This window comes from Rhopilema esculentum, chromosome 4 (assembly GCF_057945365.1).
Source record: "Rhopilema esculentum isolate cy_ngs chromosome 4, ASM5794536v1, whole genome shotgun sequence".
In the NCBI taxonomy this organism is placed as follows: Eukaryota; Metazoa; Cnidaria; class Scyphozoa; order Rhizostomeae; family Rhizostomatidae; genus Rhopilema; species Rhopilema esculentum.
Genome location: NC_142818.1, coordinates 8,072,395 through 8,093,459, shown reverse-complemented (window position 1 = coordinate 8,093,459; position 21,065 = coordinate 8,072,395). Strand labels below are relative to the sequence as shown.

General features: G+C 35.1%; 1 protein-coding gene across 1 annotated transcript; it reads left to right on the top strand.

Annotated features, from left to right (window-relative positions):
* Window positions 1-3,256: 3,256 nt before the first annotated feature.
* On the top strand, window positions 3,257-10,151 carry LOC135690519 (uncharacterized). Its single transcript, XM_065208105.2, has 4 exons — window positions 3,257-3,411; window positions 7,534-7,585; window positions 8,037-8,151; window positions 8,469-10,151. The coding sequence occupies exons 2-4, from the start codon at window positions 7,557-7,559 to the stop codon at window positions 8,751-8,753; spliced, it is 429 nt and encodes a 142-aa protein (XP_065064177.1). The 5' UTR covers window positions 3,257-3,411; window positions 7,534-7,556; the 3' UTR covers window positions 8,754-10,151.
* Window positions 10,152-21,065: the final 10,914 nt, after the last annotated feature.

Sequence of the window (21,065 nt, the reverse complement as noted above, 5' to 3'; positions counted from 1 at the left end):
TTAAACTGCATCAAAGCATTATCGACAGTTTTAAGAAACACATTTACTTTTAATTTTTGTTGTGGGGAATTGAAAATATTGTCCTCCAATATTCCAATAACGGACCTTCTACTTTTAGTTATTGGTTTGAAATCAACTACTGTGTGCCAAGCGCTAGCAAAAGCAGACACAGTTTGCTTAACAGAGTCCTAGGACTCGCGTATAACAACAAGGTCTGAAATAGAGCAACATTTCAATCGCGATGCAACAGTTAGGTCAATTTTTGGGGATTACAATTGAGGAGAAGTTGTACCGATTGCCCGTAGAACTTGTTCCCAAATAATAATAATAGTAAAAAGAACGAATTCATAAGAATTCATCCTTTCTTTGAGTCTCTTTGCTTCATCTCGCTCATTTTTGGTTTTGATGTCAAGGTAATGCGAGTTAAAACTGTCATAATATGTGGATATCTATCACCGAATATGCTGAACAGAAAGGATTAAAAACATTCTTCAATGTCCCAAAGAAATCATCATTCTTCGGTACTGCCCCCATAGAGTCACTAATGACCAGACTCAAGTCATGGCTGCTGCAATTAAAAAATGGAACAGGACTATCAACCATATTCTTTATCAACGTTTGCACACTAGCATGTATTCCAGTCATGACGTTTGCAACATCACTTTCTTAAACTCTAATCCAAGGTCTGGATTATTACTCCCGTGCAACCTGTTAATGAATCCCTGTTCACATCAAATAGTGCAAAAAAGCATGTCTATTTAAATTCTTTGGGAGCCTGTCAATTTAAATTCTTTGGGAGCCTGTCTATTTAAATTCTTTGGGGGCCCTTAGGAGTTGCTCTAACTCTAGCCTTTGTCGGTTACGCCACTGACCATGGCTAATTTCTGCCGGGATCTAATCTTTGATTGGACTGATATTCATTTTTATACATATACATTCATATATGACCTCACATGATAACTGAAAACTCAATCAATGCTGGCGAAGTTTTACTACTTTAAATTCTGTATTTTCAAGATTTTTTTGCTCAAGTAACAGGTAGGCATTGGAAGCTGATTTAACCCTAGAAAAAAGGAAAGGTAAAAAAATTGATATTGAGGAGGTATGCAAACGAAATCAATTGTAACGTTCATTTGGTAAACAATATAAAAAAAGCGTTATAGCTCGCCTCTACATTTTTGGCTCTGCACTCCTGGTTACATTCTACCACATATAAAGTTTAGGAAATTTATCTGAGAAGAAGTGGAGCATTGAGGTCAATTATAGCTAGGTGGAGATATCACTTCGAGATATAGTACAAGGACAAATGACGATTTTTGTATTCCCATGGAAATAATTTTCTTGGGCTTTCGTTAATATCGACGACGATCTAAGCACATGCAAAGATTATTACGTATCTCTTTGAAAAATAGATCAACGGGCAAGTGGAAAAATGTAGGGGGGCTATGGCTTCTCACCCCTTTGTTGCAGCTTTAAAACTACTATACTTGCTTCGAAGAAAGGTGGGGGGCCATGGCCAGCCCCGCCCACCTTGTGGCGCGGACCCTGCTACTAATGATGACATAAAAGCTTTATTGCTGTTCATATTTGTTCAGTTCAATCCTTGGTGTTGAAGAATAATTTGCTCATTAAGCTACCTTTACTCTTTGGCTCTCTTCTCTAAATTCACTCCCAATTTACAAAGTCTGTATATGTAATAAACCAACCCTAGTGATCCACAGTTCCTAATAAATCCACAGTTCCTAATAAAAACTTGCTTTTTTGCTTTACTTATCTATCTTTGAAGAAGAATAAGTGTGTATTTAATCAGGCCACAACAAATATTTATCGCTCCTTTTATGTATCTATATGTGCAGCACAAGATATTTACTCCACCCCAAATTTAAGAGCAGTAGTCCAATGAAGGGTGGATTTGGGACATTTGAATTTTTAAGAGTTGTGATAGTGAGGAAAATCCACGTGCTTTAGAAGAATCCCAAAAACCTTTTTTGACGATTGACCCATTTCTGAAAATTTTCTCCTTACGGCCTTGCGCACATGTGTCTATATACTATTTTATCGCTGAGATTATTATGTTGTCAAACAAAAGTTCATAAGCTGATATTTAATATTTTAATGATTGTGTTGCTCTAGACTGCTGCTATAGAGTTCTGAAGTGTGACGTCACAAAAATATTTTTAGAATTTTTGAATTCTAACAATTTAGCATAAAAGAACACCATGAAATATTTCTAATCATGCAAGATCAGTCAAATGTGTTTCGATTTGGCTGAGATATGGTCACATGAGCACAGCTTCTTTGCCAATCAAACCTCCGTAATTTTGACTCTGTTCATAACTTTACGAACAGAGCGAAAATAACAGTAATTCGTTAGCAAACTTCAAATCTTTCATTGGCCATATCTCACCCGATTTTAGACGTATTTGACTGAGAATGTAGCGCATGCGCTGTAACCATTTTACCTACATGGAAAATTAGAGCCGAACAAAGTTTCTGTAAGTATGTGTATAACCTTGAAAAATACGGCTAGTATTTGTAAGAAATGTATTCATAATAAGGAAATCATACTTACAAGTTTTTGCGAGTAGTCAGAAAAACGCAGTCGAATGCCAGTAGTGAATGTTCGCAGTGACCAGTAGCGCATGCGCTCGCCTATTTTATAATGTTCTTTCAGTTTATGGGATCCAAATTCAAATATTCTAAAAATAGATTTTGCTACGTCATCACTTCAGAACTCTCTTATCACTCTTATCACCAAATCACATAATGATATACAGTATGATACTTTAAGCCTGAGAATGTAGGGAAGGAATTCAAAATACGGGTTAATTTTCAAAGCAATTAAACAATCCAAAATTGATATTCACACCAACAAATAATATTGGGCCCTTAATAACATCCATTGAAAGGAAGACAGATTTTAAAAAGATCCCTTCAACTTTCGACCCCGGTGTATGCCTTTATTTGATATAAATTGAAAATCTCCTACTCGGCAACCTTGTACTGGCCAGCCCTCCTTTAAGAAGTTTTTCTAGCGCCGCCCCTGATTGAATGTCAGTTTGCCAGGCAACTTTGCCTTCAGATCTGAGGGCCTCTCAAGGGGTTTACCTATCCCTATGTTTGAAAAAGAAGCAATGTTCTTTTTTGATTTATAGGCAACCCAACTTTTTGCTTGGTTTCGAAATAGTAACGTCTCGTGGCCCTGGTGCCCTTTCTCCTTGAGCAGGAGCCTAGTCAAGTAGGAAACAGAAAGCAAGGAATTGTGGGTAGCATGAGTATATTTTGCCGAACGAAAACAAGAAGTATGGTAAAGTCTGCGAAGAGCAGAAACCCGCAAACATAAGTTTATGGCTTACCCGATCTTTGTTGAGTATCCAGGTGTGGAACCAAAACTTCTACTGGATCTTTAATGTGAGTGCTGACTCAGTTTTAATTCTTCAATCAATTTACAATCGAAGCAACACTAGCTAATAAGTAGGCTATGGCCTACTACGACCAGGTTATAGTCACAGCAAAATATTGCTTGAAAAGTTAGGGCTGTAAGCGGAATGTGACTGCCAACTGAGCTTATTTAAACTGTTTTGGACATTTATGTTTAAACTTTAGCTAGAATTTGACTTTAAGCTGGACGTATTTACATGTACATTGGATATATTATCCATTTGTATCTTACGGAAGGACAATGTCCTGTCGCAGTCTTTTGCGCGGCGCCCTCAACTAGATATGTATACTGGGCAATTAATTTTAGGTGGTATACCAATTTATATATTTATTATAGTGGGTGTATGCCAATAGATAAACAGTAGATTTTGATTAAATAATGTGATGTGGGTCAATAAGCATATTCAGTTTAAAAGCCAGCTACCAAACTAGCCAATGATTTGGGAAAGGTAATCCACCAAATGTTGGAATACATACATCATCAGAATCATTATCCAGTTTAATTTAATTTTATCAAAAAATAGTTCATCATTTATCAGAAAGATCGTGGAGAAAATTATTTGCCAAGAAATCTTGCAAAGTTTTAGTTTGCAGGAGCAGAAAGTTTGGTTGAAATCAGGTTTATTGATAAAGAACTATTTAGAGTTCTTGTCTTATGGAAAACAATTTTAATTTGGAAAAATTACTGAAAGTAGAAAAAAATTTCAAATTAGATGTTAGTATAAACTGAAGTTTTGTATAGTTGAATTTTTTCTCATGGTAACCTTCTATCACTGGATTGATTTAAAATGTGTGGGTAATGGTAACATATTTAACCAGTCACCTCCCTGAAAGTATGAACAAAATAACTTTTGAGGTATAAATATATGAATCAATTTTTTTAGAAAGCTTTCGTTGAATAAAGTTATGATATAGAATAAGGTTTTCCTTGGTTGCCTACCTGTTACCACATGGTGATGACATGAAAATCCATTGTAATGGTGACACTCACATTATACAGGTTTTGTGTATACTGACACCTGCATTTATAGTAAACTTCATGACCACATTGTAATTCACCTATTAATATTTCAATGTGTGTTGAAAGAAGCCTTTAAGTATAAGATGTTTAAGGTGATAGTCTCTGCTAACTTTTTATGGTCAGCTTTTTATAATGTCCGGTGTTCATTAATTAAAGATGATAGCTAGAGCTAGATTGAAACTTCCTTATGAAAATTTCTTATTTTTTTATTTTTGAAAATTTATGTTATCTTTCTATTAACTGTTTTCCTATCAGTCTTCATCATAAAGAAATCACCATGTGTGTGGTAAACCATTATTTCTTTCATGTGTGTGATTCACACTCTTTAATATCAGGCTATTTCGGACCCTGTTTACACAGCCCCGTTCAGAAACAGAACCATGACGGTACAGAATTTGTTCTCTTTCCTAGCAGGGTCAAAACTATTCCAGATGGCAGAGCAAAATTAGACCGGTTAGTGGAAACAAAAGGGTGAACCTCAACCATTCTGTCACGTTTCCAAACTTGCACGCAGGGCGTGTGCGAGAGAATTTGGAGGCCCTGGTGTAAAAGCGGAGAAGTAGGCCCCTGCGAGCAAAGCGAGTAGAAAAATTTTGTGACAACGCCCTTTAAATTAGCTTAAATTTGTTCATTTGCTTAAAATGTTTTACTGTTTATGGGCATAATTTTGTTACTTTTAATCAATTTTATTTCAAAACAGAATTCATCACTTTATAAGGCCTCCTACACCTCAAGGCCCTGGGGTACTTTGCAGAGAGCCCGACTGCTTGAGTTTTTCTGCTGTGCTCATTCCAAGAACATCCGATATTACGGGACAACTATAGGGATATATTGGTTGATACAGTGGCATAGATAAAAAGGGGGTCAGGGGGAGGGGTGAAACCCCTCTGTGCAGCTAAACTGCTGTTTTGTCAGAAAACTCTTGATCTGTTCAGAAATTAACACAGTTGTCTATTTTAATCCAAATGTTACATTTTGAGAGAAGATTTTAAAGCTGAATATGTTGATATTCTCTGTTGTTCTGAATCAGATTGACAATCTCTTTCAATAAGGTATAGAACTTAAAAATGCCTTTTTTCAGAGGGAAAGACAAGAAGAACCTTTGAGTAGTATGATCTATGACATGTGACTTACATGAAGTTATGTACAAATTTTTTAAGAAATTAAAGCTCTTATAAAATTTTTGTCAGAAAATCTAAATTTCTTGCCCCTTTAATGAATTTGCCTTTCTACGCCACTGGATTGACATAACCTTGTCGGAAGATCTTCTTTTTGCGGGTCTATTCGTCGCCTGCCTGTCGCATCAATGACAAAAAAACCCATCTTCCTTTGAGCAATTTTATCGATATTTACCCAATCATGGCGAAAATGAGAGAGTTAAAGTTTTGGACACTACCTGACAACAGCCATGTTTTCAGGAGAATTTGAACAAAGCAAAGCAATTAGCCACAATAGGGAGCAAAATAGGCACTATTTGAAGAATTTATTTTGGTTATTTATTGTCTGAAATCTGAAATCTGCTATCTGAAAATTTTAGTTCTTTTCTCTCATTAAATGCATATAGCAGGCTTTCGTGGGAAAAATATAGCAGGGGTGCTAACCACCACACCCCTGAAAACATCCAGGCGTGTGATGGCGTGTGACATTTTTTCACAAAACATTTTGGTAATTATGGTAGATCTACGAAGAAATAGCCAACACGAAACTGATGACAGCAATAATTTGATGAAATTTATTTCGCTGAATTCTTACCACGACTACTTACATTATAGCAACTGAGCAGTTTTCTAAACAAGTATAAACTGAGCTTATTTAATACATCAACAAAAAACGGCACTACAAGTACAGAAATATGTTTTGCCATGTCGTAAGCAGTTTTCATTAGCTTCAATAATGAATCCTTAGTAGAATCATTGATGCTTTGGCGTTCATCTGGTTGTAATGGCAGTTTTTTCGTGTAAATCAGTGCATCAAGAGCCCTTTGTTATCAAACATTACAGCTATTTTGTGTACCTCACTGGCCAGATACATAAAAGATAATGATGGCCCAATTTTCATTGAATCAAATGTTGCTAAAATCTAGATTTAAAGCATAGCGATGTCTAAAGAGGGGGCTGTAGGGGGTAGCGAAATCCGCAAATCCTCTGTTATCTTTTTTCCGCATCATTGGCAAATCGGCTCCTTTTTATCGCAAAATCGGCTACTTTCGTACATTAGCGATAGAAAATGAAAGTCTTGTTGAAAACACTAAATGTTCCTCTTAAAATTCGGGGACAAAAAAATGTCTGTTATAGTCTTCTGTGTTTGTATTTGTTCAATGAAATGCCTTAAAGCCTTGAAAAGGTGTGAACGTTTGCACAAATCTCTTCTCCTTTTTTGCATCATTAAAAGTGCATGTTTGCCAATGTATGTTTTGTCGCTGACAATAATGACTCCACCGAGAAATAGTGATACATATACACCGGGAATAAGTAGACCAAAATAACGGTGAAAATTTTTGGAAAAGTTATGATGAGGAAAATTATGATGAAGAGACTAAATCAGGTTCGTTATAACGAGAATTCGTTATATACGGAATTCGTTATACAGAGGGAAAATGTGCAGAGACAGAGTTCAAGGGGCCAGACATTTTTTGTCATGCCGGAAAATTAGTTGTACTTGTAACCAGGTCAGGTTTCATAATATCAGGATTCCACTGTAGATTAGTTCTTTGATTATTTCAAAATTTTATATTTAATCCGCAATCCTGAAAAGGTGTCAAGCCTTTTTGAAGTGGCATTAAGTAATTGTACCAAGGAGGGATCAATATATTAACTCATCTCAAAAACGCACAAAACCAATAATTATGAATTTTGCTCCGATAATAAAAGAAGGCGTGCGATGTTTTGCACTCCTGGAAAGCAGCAGGCGTGCGCCAGTGCGTGCGTGTGCGATCGCACGCCTTTCCGACGAAAGCCTGTATAGATATATTTTTTATTTTTTGGGGTTGTTATGATATTTGGAAACTTGGTTGTACAGTTTAACAGTTTTGATTGCACCTTCTTAAGTTTATTAACTTTCATCTTGAACAGGTTTTCTTTAAAGTGAAACAAGTATGGCTGAAACAGAAGTGCTGTTCTACATGTGAGTAGCTTGATTGGATATCCTATCTTAGCAAAGAAGGTTGAGGTTTTAGATTGTAAGAGGTGCATATGAACTTTAAATTAACTTTTGATATCTTATTCACACTGTGACAAATTTTGCAAGGTTGGTCATGTAGAAGAAAAGGTCATCTTTTACTTCTGATTTATTCATTATTTTGAATACACTAACAGTTTCCCAGTATACCCTTTAATATTTTCCTGGTGGGCCCTGAGCAACTCTCCCCAGGCAGCCAAACCAAAGGCCCCTCTCTCAAATTGCAGCCCTCTTTAGTTAGAACATCAGTACTTCTCTAGATTATCAACAATTCGGGTCATATCTGCAAAAAAAATTTCTATTGGCATAATTTTGGTTGTAGGTATATATATACATATATAAAATGTTTCATTCAAATTCATACCAATTACATCGATTTTGTATTTCTCTTTTGTAGAATCATTGTTATTGTTATTCTCATTAAACTGATGTTCTGGTGCTTATATCTTTGTCTGAAGAACAGAAGGATCAGAAGACTACGACAGCGGCAGAATGAATCCGACAATGTTATGGTACATTTAGACAATATTGTTAAAAGATATAAATGCATAAACCTCTCTCCTATTTTATTGTTGAATCTGCAGTTCTGTTTTTTGTAGAATACTGTAGTTAACTCAAATAAATAGGCAATTAGGATGTTTAACAGACAGTCAAGGGTGACATTTTTCTTTTTGGAAATTTTTGCTTTTATGGGTCAAAGATGTATATATAGATATATAACAACTTATTATCAACATTGGCAGAAAGCTATCAAAAAAGACAACTTTTAATGTAATGTGTTGATGTCTCAAGTCTTATTTTGCTAATATTACTATTTCTATTTTTTTAGTCAGCAGACCCTACTTGCTATGAGGAGGTGCCAGCTATTCCACAACCTGCCTTTGTCTTCACTGGATTGACACTCCCTTTGCCAAATACTGTATTGACAGAATCACTTCCAGAATACCAGGCAGATGACCCTTTTAAAACTGACCAACCACCCCCATCATATGGAGATTCTTGTAATTTAAGAGACCGGCTACCTCAGGAGTTGCAATCTTTTGCAGAAATACCACAAGCATTTGCAGATATAGATGCAACAGATACCCAGAGACTTATTGCTGATAATGAGTAATCTGGGGAGAATTAACCTTTTTGAATTTTTTATACAAACAGGTTTCCTACACTAGGGTTTCAAAGAAATTAACTTGCACATCATTGATATTCAAATGCTATCAGATAAATTAAAAGCCACCTGTTGAGCCTCTTGCTTCCTGGAAATTTTATCCACTTCAGAATCATATTATTTCACTGAAAAAAGATATCTAAGCAAAATAAGAAGTTTTTGTATTTGCTAAACACTTTTAAAGTCCTGTTTTGTGTGCGTATACCCAAAAGAATTTTAATTTTTAGCATGCATTTTGTGTCAAAATAAGAAGGGAGGGAAATTTTGCATAATCAATTGACCCTATATAAATGAATGTAAAGCAACAAACATGTGGGAGAACCTGTATCCACCATTTGCTTATCAGCAATTTTTAAGTTACATTAAAGCAGTCTCTGGATAATTCAAAAGCCAATATTTTAAAACCTTATCTTCCTTTATCTTTTTTAATAAAAAATGTTATGTCCAGTAAAATAAAATGTAATGTCAAGGTAGATGACGGCACATTGGGAGAAAATGGTTAGTTGAAGGATAAGTGATTCATTATCCAAATGAAAGCAATGTTTGGTTTGTGCTAAAGCAAAATTGTAAGTCTCCTGCTAAGTTAATTGTGTGTAAAGTCACTTACTGATGTATCAAGAACATTTCTTATGCTCAGTGTTTTGTTTATGTCTTAGAGGTTTTACCACTTGAAAAACCCAATCATTTAAGGCTTTTTTATCCAATTTTAAAACTTTAATCCTGAATGGGAAATTAATTTTAGCCAGTAATTTGTATTTTTTTCAACACATCAGCTAAATTTAACATTATACAGATTCAAACAGGTTATATTTTGCCAAAAACATTATATAGTTAAATTTATGATATTCCTTAGTCCTGGAACTTGATACCAGAAAATAGGCTGGTTTGATATCTCTTTCAGTCTTGAGAAATGATGCCTTATAACCCAAAAACTCTATTTTTCATGTAGAAATTCTACTTCCCAATTGAAAACAGTTTAATTTAACTATTGCCAAGTTAATTGATTGTTGCACCAGTGTTTATATAACCATATTATTAATAGATTATTAATGTGTGTGAGAGAGTAATCCTATTCAATTACTCACTCCCTCCTTGGTAAGTTTCAACTTTTCAAAAAGTATTGTTTTATTACCCATCAGAATAAAGAAGAAAATGTGTATTTTGCTGTAAAAAAAATGCAGTCTTAAATTTTTTTGGTGCTCCTCCCTGGAAAGAAATCCTTCTTGATACTGGATAATTCATATTGGATCTTTATGTACATAGATAGATTAGTTTGTTAGATGCTTGTACTTACTTGAAAAGTGCTTATTATAAACAATGTATAGATATGAGATAATTTTGGTGAAATTCATGCTCCTTTTTGCAAGCTTCTTTCTTTTGCGCACCATTCTTTCAAGGGTTGCCAAAAGGAAACTATTTTGTACTCAAATGTTTAAAGAGTATCCAAGCTTGGTACTGAAGCAGAACAAAGACTTATTTTAGAGGGAGACTTATTCAAATCTTAATTTTCTTGAGCAGGAAGCCTTATTAAACACGCTGAATAAGAGCGGGTCTTATGCGAGATGGAGAAATTATCAAGGGGCTTTGCAGGAACGGATTTATATCGCAATAATTGGGATTGATGGATAATGATTTCAGTTTGTGCCACACCCTTCAGGTGATTGAAAGCTAATGGAAACGCCCATTTTGTATTAAGTTTTTAACTTTGAGATAAAGAAGATAAAAGATAAATAAAACAATAGTTGTTACTAATGACTACTAAAAAATGCTTTTTACGAAATCGAAGCAAAATTTACCGAAGAACCAAAAAGTGTTGGGGGGTTTCGCACCCCCTACAACCCCTGGTAATCCGTCCCTGGTTGTTACGGTGCGCAGCCATCCGTTATCAGCACGGTAAAATTACATTCTTTGCATGTGACACGGTTCTTTTTGACAACATTTAAAGCAGTAAATGCCTTCATGCAATGCTTCTTCATTTTCACACAGCAAATAGAAGTTAGATAATGTGCCCTTGAGTTGGGTCCTGCTGGGGTCTTTGCGTATTTAAAATTCCTATCAAAGGATCTCTGCTATCAACAATTCATTGCCTACTATTTACTTAACGTAAGCTTCAAACGAATTATTTCTGCATGTAAATGTAGATTTGCACCTGCTTTGTGTTGTTAAAAACGGTACGCAATCGATATGTCAGTGTGCAACCATTAAGGACGGGAAGGAATGTTGAATACTACAGCACTATAATACTACAACCCTGTAAGATCTATGCTGGCAGGACTCGAAAGTGATGTTGAAAGATACTTTGCCCATTTATATTGTATCTTCTACCATAACAATTCTCTCAGTTCTTTTTAATGCAGTTGGGCTGCTAGTATTATCAAAGGCAGCCATTAAAAACACGAATCAAATCATCATTATAAAGCATCTTAGTTTCAGTAACATTGTAGTCTCAGTCGTTTGGCTGTTGTCGGATGTATGGACTGAGTTTCTGTTCACCAAAAACAAGAGAATGATTGTCGCCGCATCTTGCCTCCTTGAAGCAGTCTATCTCACGTGGATGCTCATCATGTTTTTATTAACATTGGACAGATTTATTGGTGTTGCTTTTCCATTTAAAAGCAAAGTCATCACTTCAAGTAAGAATGTCCGGAGAACAATAACAATAGTCTGGATCATTGGAACCATTGCCTCGATTATGAGCATTTTATTTGCATCAGATGCTCTTCAAAAAATTGCTTTTCGGCTATGGATAGCTTTTGATGGGTTGTTCATCACAATCTTCATCATAACATATTCCATGGTATGTTTTCGAGTGCTCAACCCGAGGATAAAGGGTAGCAGATCAGGCCCAAAGAACGATAAAGAAAAACTCTTTCGCATGGTATTCTATATGCTTCTTAGTTTCATTTTATTTGAAGTTGTCCCAGATATGATTTTCTTTCTTTTCAGCATGTTGGATGAAGAAGAACGTTCAAACGCTTGGGACCCATATTTGTCTGCTGTTTATAGGTTTACTCACCTTACAGACCCTTTACTATACGTATTTCTTCAACCACAGGCAAAGCGTACTTTCATGTCAGTTTTGAAAGCGATAAATTGTAGTTAACGCAATGTAAGTGTAAAGTTGACAATTATGAAAAGCTGTTATAGATGTATATAATATGCCCTGTAATTATTTATTTTTAGCAATGAGGGAAATTAGATGAAGGGAACTTTCAAGTATCCAACCCATTTCTTTCTATCAAGTTTATCTATAAACTTAACCCTAATATTTCCAAAAAAGCCATGATGATTCCAGACGCAAATTGATAATAAAGCAGAGTGTTGAAGACCAAGTAGCGTAAAACCAGATGTTGACTTTCTAGTGAACTTGTGTCACACAATGAAGAACACCTTTTAATTTCCAAAGCTTCTACTTCTCTGCAAGCACAACAAATGTTTAATTTCTGGCAAAACGACTGAAATTTGCTAAACAACACTAAACAAGACTAAACACTCTTTACCAGGATCAAACTTAACACAACGTCACTGAACACATCTCAACAACACTAAACAGGGTTTTTTGTGAAAATTTTGTGAAATGTTTAGTCGTTTTGCCAGGGGTTTAATCTGGTTAGCTGTTGTGCAATATCTTTCTGCTAAATTTTTAGAAGTGGAAATTAGTGAGGATTGATAGAAAGTTTTGAGTATTGTTGTGATACTGTTCGACAGACTCTACATGAGCAGGCCAATCACTCGGCGCTAAGTCACTTGGCAAATTTATTATGAAGTAGGCCAATGCAGAAATATTTCAACCAATTGAAGCATTTTGCCAAATTTTCTCTGCTCAATAACAATTATGGATCTTTGCACACCATAAAAGCAGATTTCACTAATTCAGCATCGTTACCATGCCATTGGTCATCTTCAAACCTGCCCACTGCCCAAAACGTTATGAAACGAAGCTACGATACATTCCATTGGGGCAAACATTTGAAACTAATTTCAAGTGACGCATGTCCCTTCACTTTTCTTTTCAACTTTCTGCATGTCCCTTTTATCGATGAAAAGTGCTTCTCGCAAACGTGAAACGGTCTCTGAATTAGAAACTTGGAATATGCAATCAAGAGGCCTGAATTGTCAATTTGTAGTATTCATGGTATTCAAGTCGTGGGGATCCTTCTTAAAAGAAGGCATCATTTAGTTTTAGGTTAGCAATCACATTTTCAAAATGATTTCTTGTTATCTAATGTAAGTAAAACTGTACTACTTCCAGTGAAAAAAGGCAAAAATGACAGTTGTTCTGGTTATTAGATCCCTGAGAAGCAATTTTGCTGGTAGGCAAATCCAGGAGGTCCTTGTCAAGTGTGTTTGGCCACTTAACCATTGTTTCTATCTTCCCCAATTTTTAGTACCTGACCCCCACCAGTTTCAAATTCTTCTGCTTATTTTCAAAGGCGGTTACTTTACTGATTTTTGCCAATTTTTCCTAAAAACAACGGAACTATCCAAAAAAGAGTACTAATAATATTTTGAACCACAAATCTGCTGCAATGCACAACCTAAACACAACAGAAGAGGGCATGGCACAGTCTGTATAGCGTAAACAAACTCAGCTTACTGTCAAACAATGTACTTTATATGCTATTAGAAACTATAGATGCTTCTAGAAAAGAGTCTGTATTGAATTGTTTGGGAAAACACCCAATGCTCATGAACTGTAACGAAGGCCCATTTCATGGTAAAATTTAGATCAAGAAATTAAAAACAGAGTGTTTCTCCATTTCATTGTTAACCTTTTTGAATTCACAAACATCTTTGCACATTTCCAGTGGCGCCAAAGCTGTCACTCTGTTTGAGACTGCAGCTGATTTTATGTTTAGTGTTTTTTTAGCCAGGAATTAAGTATTTCTCTGGTGGAATGTGTCGGTTGAGTTTCCTTGTTAAACAATTTTCTTACGAGAAATGGTATAAGGCAGTTACTTGTGTTTCAATATTTCTTGAGTGTTTCCTCTGTGCTGTCCTATTTTTAAAATAATTTTGCTAAGTTTATTGCTAGTGTGAAAAAAAATGACAGCAAAGAAATGTAGCAATCGAGATGCGACATGTTAGATTTCCATACGGAGTAAAGAATTCTGGGGACTCACAAAGATTTCTGGTTCCACGATACAATTCATAATGACCGCGCTTGATATTTCCAACTATAAACAAACACCACGTTTAGAAAAAAAGGCAAAGTGTTCTAATGTTTATTTCGTATTTGTTTCTAGAAACGGAGAAATTTGTCTTTGCTACATGGATACCATGAAAACTTAAGTTGAATAGGCTAACAAACATTAGCTTCATTGAAGGTTCTACATAGCTAGACCACTCCATTGGCGACATTCTCGTGTAAATTTTCTTCAATTCATATTTTGAACTGGTGCCTGAGATGGTGCCGAGCCCTTATCTCATATCTTAAATGCAAATCTAACCCAAACTACTTTGAAAAGCTTGCCAGTTGGAGTGACTAAGATAGTCTTGTGCATGGAATCTCCCGGATTCATGATAAAATAATGGTTCTTTCCACTAAGGCAATCGTGAACGTCCACTTCGATCCACAAAAGATGATTTTTAGAATCCATTTAAAATAAAGTACATGTTATTTAGACCTTCTTATCAGTCGATGATTAAGTTACGATCACGCAGAGTTTGATGCAAGTGGAGTTTAAGAGTAATCGCAATTATAAATAATGATGAAAAATAATATTAAGAGGTATTTAGATAGCGCAAATTATCTTCAGGGCTCAAAGACGCATAATAATGTGATCAATTTTTGCGCTTGTTTTCTATATTGTTGTTTGCAAAAACTTAACATAGAGTAAAATATTTACTTTCGTAATTAAAACCTGCCAAAAACTCAGTTATAAGCATGACTTACATTGACTTCCTAACCATCTGCTCTACTTGATTAAACTTACACAAGAGGAGATTATGAATGCACACATAATACGTATTTTATCTCTCATAATTTGTTTCTATTTTTTTGTTTGCAAACAATTTAGATAAAGAAAAATTCTTGTGTTCGAATTTAAGGCCTGATAAAAAATCTCATTTATAAACATTATCAAAATGAGCTTTACAGCTAGTTCATTAAATTTAGACAAGAGTAGATAATGAATGCACACATAATAAGTAATTTTTCCTTTATATTTTTCTATGGATCTAAAAAAGAATGAATGACGCGCAAAAGCTCTTTCGCATTATACTTTATATGTTTATGGGCTTCATTCTTTTTGAAGTTGTCCCAAGTATGGCTTTACTCCTCTTGAAAAACTTTGGCATTGAAAAGTAAGATGAATGGCAAATTGGCATTGAAAAGTATAGTATAGAGCTTTTTCAGAGTTATCGACCCATTACAGTTGATAGGTCACAACGAAAAGCTGAAATGTGAGTTTGATTTTTTTATAAAGTAAAAATTAGGATAACAAGCTAAAATTTTAAACAAGAAATATCTTTGGTAGCTTTGGGGAAAAACTCTTACCGAAAGTAAGCTCTTAAGTGTTTTGTTAATATTGAGCAGACCATAATCATCTTTTTGAGACATTTCTGGAACCAAGTACGAAGAATTGCACCACTCTTGGTTTCTGTGGTTGAATAAAAGTATGCAGTATGTCGAAGAATGAACTAAATCCTTGGGTTTCAGTAGAGCAGGCACCAAGCCCTGACAGCTCATTTCGGCCAAATTCACGAAAGGCACAGCAACTTCTTAACAAACTACTATTCTTAGGTTGTCCACGAGGGCTGCGCTGTCTTAGTCAGAGACACATCACTGACAATTTAAAATGGCTCCCACTCTTGTCTGGGCGTAGAGTGTCAGTTTTGGCTTTGAGAGTTATTAAGCACATGTTGAAAGCAAAATAGAATTAAAATAGTTTCTTTAATTTTAGTTCAATTTTTCAGTTCAAATGACTGCCATTTCAATGTCCTTAATTGACTTGAATTTCGTTATGATATGTTAGGTGACCATGATGGTACTTGTGTGACTGCTTAACTTAAAGATGTTTTTTTCATCCATAAACTTAACTATAAATCATAGAAGAAATTTTTAGTGGTACCTTTTCTCTAGACAGGAAGTTTGCCCGACGTACTAACTATTTTCATCTTTGATCTACAAATTTTTGCCAAACTGCACAACGCAGATATCTGGGACCCTAAGGTAAAAGTGAGATGGGGTCCTTTTTTATTGAATGTTTACAGTAAAAACCCGCTTAATAGAAGATGCATGCTGAATAGGTTCTTAATAAACAGGCTGCTATTCTAAATTCCAGTCTGTAAGGCTCTTAACAAGGTTTGTATACACGTACAGGTCTTGCACGCATTAACAATGCTTTCCATCGCAAGAATTTTCACTGAAACAGTTAAACCAGCTTAATTTTTCATGTTAAATTTCAACCAATCAAATACATTTTTCTTGTTGGGTTGTCTCATTAGAATGCAACATACCATAACCTCCCAATGGTTTATAGCATGTAGAGCTGAGTTGTAGAATCTTTATTTAAAACTTTTAAAGTCATTGGAAATATGGTGAACCTAAGGTGCCTAAACTGCGTAATGTCTGCAATTCTCTCTGAAGCTCAGAAGCGAGAATTTCTCGTTGCTCATTTAAATATTCAGTTATCAAAAGTCCCAGCAATTAACACATTGACTGTTGCCAAGACAAGCTCTTGAATTAAAACATTGTAAGATACATTTGTATTTAGTTATAAACGATAAAGTTTGGCTACCAAAATAATAAAAGTTCTTCAGTTTCCATTTTTGGGTCTTTCCCATCAAATTTTGCCCAACTGCTCCTTAGCAGGTACATCTTTATACTTTTTCGCAAATCCTTAAAATAAAACTGAAATGTTGAATATAAAAGTTCATTCAAAAATTCTTATGTAGTAGTAGCAGATTTTAACTTTAGTCTTGCTTAAAGAGTGTTCTATAAACAATTCGATTGCCATTTCAATTCGCTTTGGCCGGGCTACCGCCAGACTGACGAGACATACTGCCTAAAAAGATTGACTTTTCCTCGTACTTGCTACAATTTTTTGGCACAGAAAGGCGTAAGACCGAAAAATACCAATTAAAGTCATATTTTTAGCAAATGCAGGCACCGCGCAGCCATTGGGCTAGCAGGGGCTATAGCCCCTCCATTTTTTTGCGATAATATGTTAGAAATTTTTGTGGAAAGTTTACTCTTACAATGCTCTCACGCAACATTGAATAGTATACCCCTAAGAAGTAGCAGTTTTTCTTGACTGAGAACCCTTTTTGCTCATTTTCTAGGTGTTTTTCTTGACGTTGTATTATCCCCAAGCTAATTTCTTCTATTTTTATAGCTATTGATTTCTTCTCTGAGCCAGATTGTTTATAAAACCTCAGTAGAAATAAGCCAGTGTTTTCTAAAAGAGGCGTTTTCCGGCGTTCTAGAGGGCATGGCCTCAAAAAGTTTCTGCCACGGCCATTTCAGCACTCCAACATTTAGACAGGTGCGCGGTCCTTGAGCGAATGCATGATTAAAAGCAAATTCAAAGTTTCAATTAAAAGGCAAATCATATACTTGTTTGCGTCTGATCGTCATATGATACGATTTCACGCTCTTTACCAGCCATATTTGGCTTTCAATTTGTCAAAAAGAAATTGTACAAACATTTTGAAATCTCAACAGTATTTATTACGACGAAGATAGATGAAATGTTGGAAAAAGTAGATCTTAATACAAATAAAGATAAATCGCAATAAAACGTATTTGTTATCAAAATTTTTAGAGGGCTCAGTTGCCATAACGCACAAAATTGCACGTGGGTAAATTTCTCATAAGCCTCGTTTTCAAGGATGATATTACTTATAGTTTCTTTGTTTTCGTGAAGAATTTTCAAATACGGACAAAAATTTGCTGCAGAATCAATAATTTGATCAAGCTTATCTCGCAGACATAAATGAAATCACACCTTGGGAGGAAAATGAATTTTGGGCATCAGTAAGAGGCAAAAGAGGAAGAAAGGCAGTTTTTATTATTTTTTTTGTTCATTTCTGAGCTCTTCAAATCACTGAAATATTTTTTTTATGTTATTGCGGAGGCATATTTTGTGCGCAGTTGCCTCTAGATTTCATGTGTTTGTGGTTCTCAGCTAAATTTCGTAGTGCTGCAACTGACAAAGTGGCATATGGCAACAAATTCAAAAGCTCCTTGAAATAGGATTGAGGTTAGGTGAGGTTAAAGTAAGTTGAAAAAATTATTTCAAAAGTCACTTTTATGCGCAAAAGGGACTTTGAAAAGAGAGAACAAGATTCGTTGAAGTCTTAAGTTGAATTGCCAAATAACTGGTTAACATGCTTTGTTTTAAGAAAAGGCTAATTAAAAAGCAAGCAGCGGTCAAAAAGTAGAAGTAAAAGCTCCATTTTATCAGCTGTTTTATCCAAACAAATGACAAGAACTACGTGTTATGAATCCCAAGTTTCCCACACAATTGATTACAAAAAGTAAATAATTCCGAAGTGAATGAACCAGAAGTTGAAAATACGTACACAACAGCTTATTAAAGATTGTATAGCTAAGCAATTGAAGTACAAGACCTTTGTCAGTACCAACTGGGACTTGTTAGGAATTGTTTCATAATTAGAAAGATGGTGGAGAAAATCTTGCATCTACAGATTACATCGTCTGTGGCATCAGCTTTTTCGATAATTCTGAATACTACTGGTCTTTATATATTATCAAAGACTGACTATAGAAGCTCAAATCAAATACTCCTTATCAAGAACATAAGTTTATGTGACATTATAGTCTCTATCGCGTGGCTTATTTGGGATATATTGGCACTGTACCTGTACCCAAATGATGGAACAATGGAAACGAGACTCTGGTGCCTCGTTGTTACTACATACTTCATATGGCTCTCATTTTTATTTCTTCTTACAATTGACAGATTTATTGGTGCAAACTTTCCATTTAAGTACAAAATAATTGCCTCGAAGAAGAACATTTTTAGAACTGTTGCCTCTATTTGGATGGTTGGTAGCACAAGCTCTATCATTTGTGTTTTATTTTTTTCAGACGTGTTCAAAAGCCATATATTTCTGGTTTGGTTGATTCTGGATTCATTGTTCATAATTCTCTTTATAATGACATATTCATCAATATGTTTTCGAGTAGTTGGAGGTAAGATACAGCATACCAAGTCAGGGCAAATGAGTAACAATCAGAAACTTTATCGTATGGTGTTTTGCATGCTAATGAGTTTCGTATTGTTTGAAGTTGTCCCAGATGCGGCATTAATTGCCGTTTTTCATTTACAGACAAGCAACTTAAATGATTGGCTAGTTAATGTTTCTCTTTGCTACAGAGTTAATCTTCTTGTTGATCCTCTTATCTACGTGTTTCTTCAACCGCAAGCAAGACGTACCCTTTTTTCAATACTTAGATGTGTGCCGTGAGTAATGGCGTAGCCTGACCTTCAATAATATAGAGGGGGGGTTGTGGGGGGTCATCAAGATTACAATTTACCGACAAAGACAACAGAGAAAGAAAGATTTAGGTGCTATATCAGGTAACGATAGGTGATTTTACCGACCAATTAAGGATTTGATGGATAAACTGAAGATTTACCAATCCTCCTACACCCCCTTCTGCTCGCTACATCAATAACTGCGAGTAATGACAGTGTTCTAAAAGATGTGTAGTGTAACTTATTGCTCACATAAAAAAAAGCAGAAACATCTATGTAATATCGTATGGAACGTCAAACTGTCCCTGAGTGAAGCAGTCATCTGTTTATTTTGTGTGACAGGCTCTTATCTACGATACTCGTTTTTGAACTTAGATTGCTGACCGTTCAAAGGTATTCCTTTCGCTTCTGTTAGGATAGAGCCAGTATTTAATTGTCTTTAAGCATAAATTATAGTTTATTAGTATTAAGTATATTTGTGAACTTCAATGTTAAGGTGATGACTGAAGTTTAGAATGATATAATGTACACCAACATTGTTTACTGTCTTTTTCATTGTCTCTTTAGGCATTGAATTTGCATAACCAACTAGCAACTTGCCTAAACGAAGTAAAAACCACTGATAATTCTAGCTTTGGAAACATTTTGGCGAGTGACCGAGAGTTACGTTTTCGGAAGCATGCAAAATGTATGGTCTGCGAAATTTCGACTTTTGAATTCTTCAAATCGGATAATACCATCGGAAGAAGCTTTCAAAACTTTGTAAAAATAACAGAACATAACAGAATATGGCTTGGCATAAAAGCAAAGAGTAATGGCTGTTAAAACTTTTAATTTTGTCAAACAACTTGCTTCTCTGAAGTTTATTGATCAAAAGTGGCGGCAAGGATGGTCAAGAGGGCTTAAGCCCCCCAACATTTTAGTTAGCCCCCAGTCGGCAGCCAATTTATTTTGGCTTTCCCAATACCGTCGGCACTCGATACACTTCATCCAGTTTAGAGAAGGTCGGAATGACATCTAACAGCGACATGGAAATTTTAGTGGCTGGTTTATGATTTTTCTTTCTGAATTGTTTTCGGCATCTTTACAGCTTATCGGCATGTCGCTCTAGTTAGCGCATTGTAAAAAGTACATGAAGAGCAGAATGCGTGACTCTTGATTGATGCTTGGAATCGGGACCACCATAAGGGGAAGCCTCATAAAGTAATGAATTCTATTTCAGAAATTGAATTAAGCAAAGGTAACAAAAGTATGCCTTAATCATTTCAGTTAGAGACAGTATTATTGCCATTAAAACATTCATTCACAAGCACATTCTCTTGCGTTACAATTTTTTAAAAAAATCTCCCTAAACGAACATATCGATCAACTTTTGAATTTCTTTCTTTTCAAGAAATGCTTTTTTTCCATTTAATTTGTGAATTAGAAATAACAGAATTATTAGACAATACACTCGTTTTTTAAGAATATCATAACTTTTTTTCAACCCTGATATTCTTGACAAATTTTTGTTTTGAGCCTAATATACTTTAAGTATTGTTATTTCTTTTGAAAGGTGATAATTCTTCAGGGGAAAATAGTTATTAAAAATTCAAAGGTTTTAAAGAAAATAGCTGCCCTGAAATAGAAATCATGCTTTTTGAAAAACTGAAATATCTCAGTCATGCAATACTCTGTCATAGCATAACAGGCAACTGCTGAACAATGAGACACAAATACGTGATCTGAGGCTGAGTAGTATTCTTATAATATTATCAAAACATGGATGATTCTGTGCCTGAATATTCTTATAAACAATATTCTTATAGGAAAA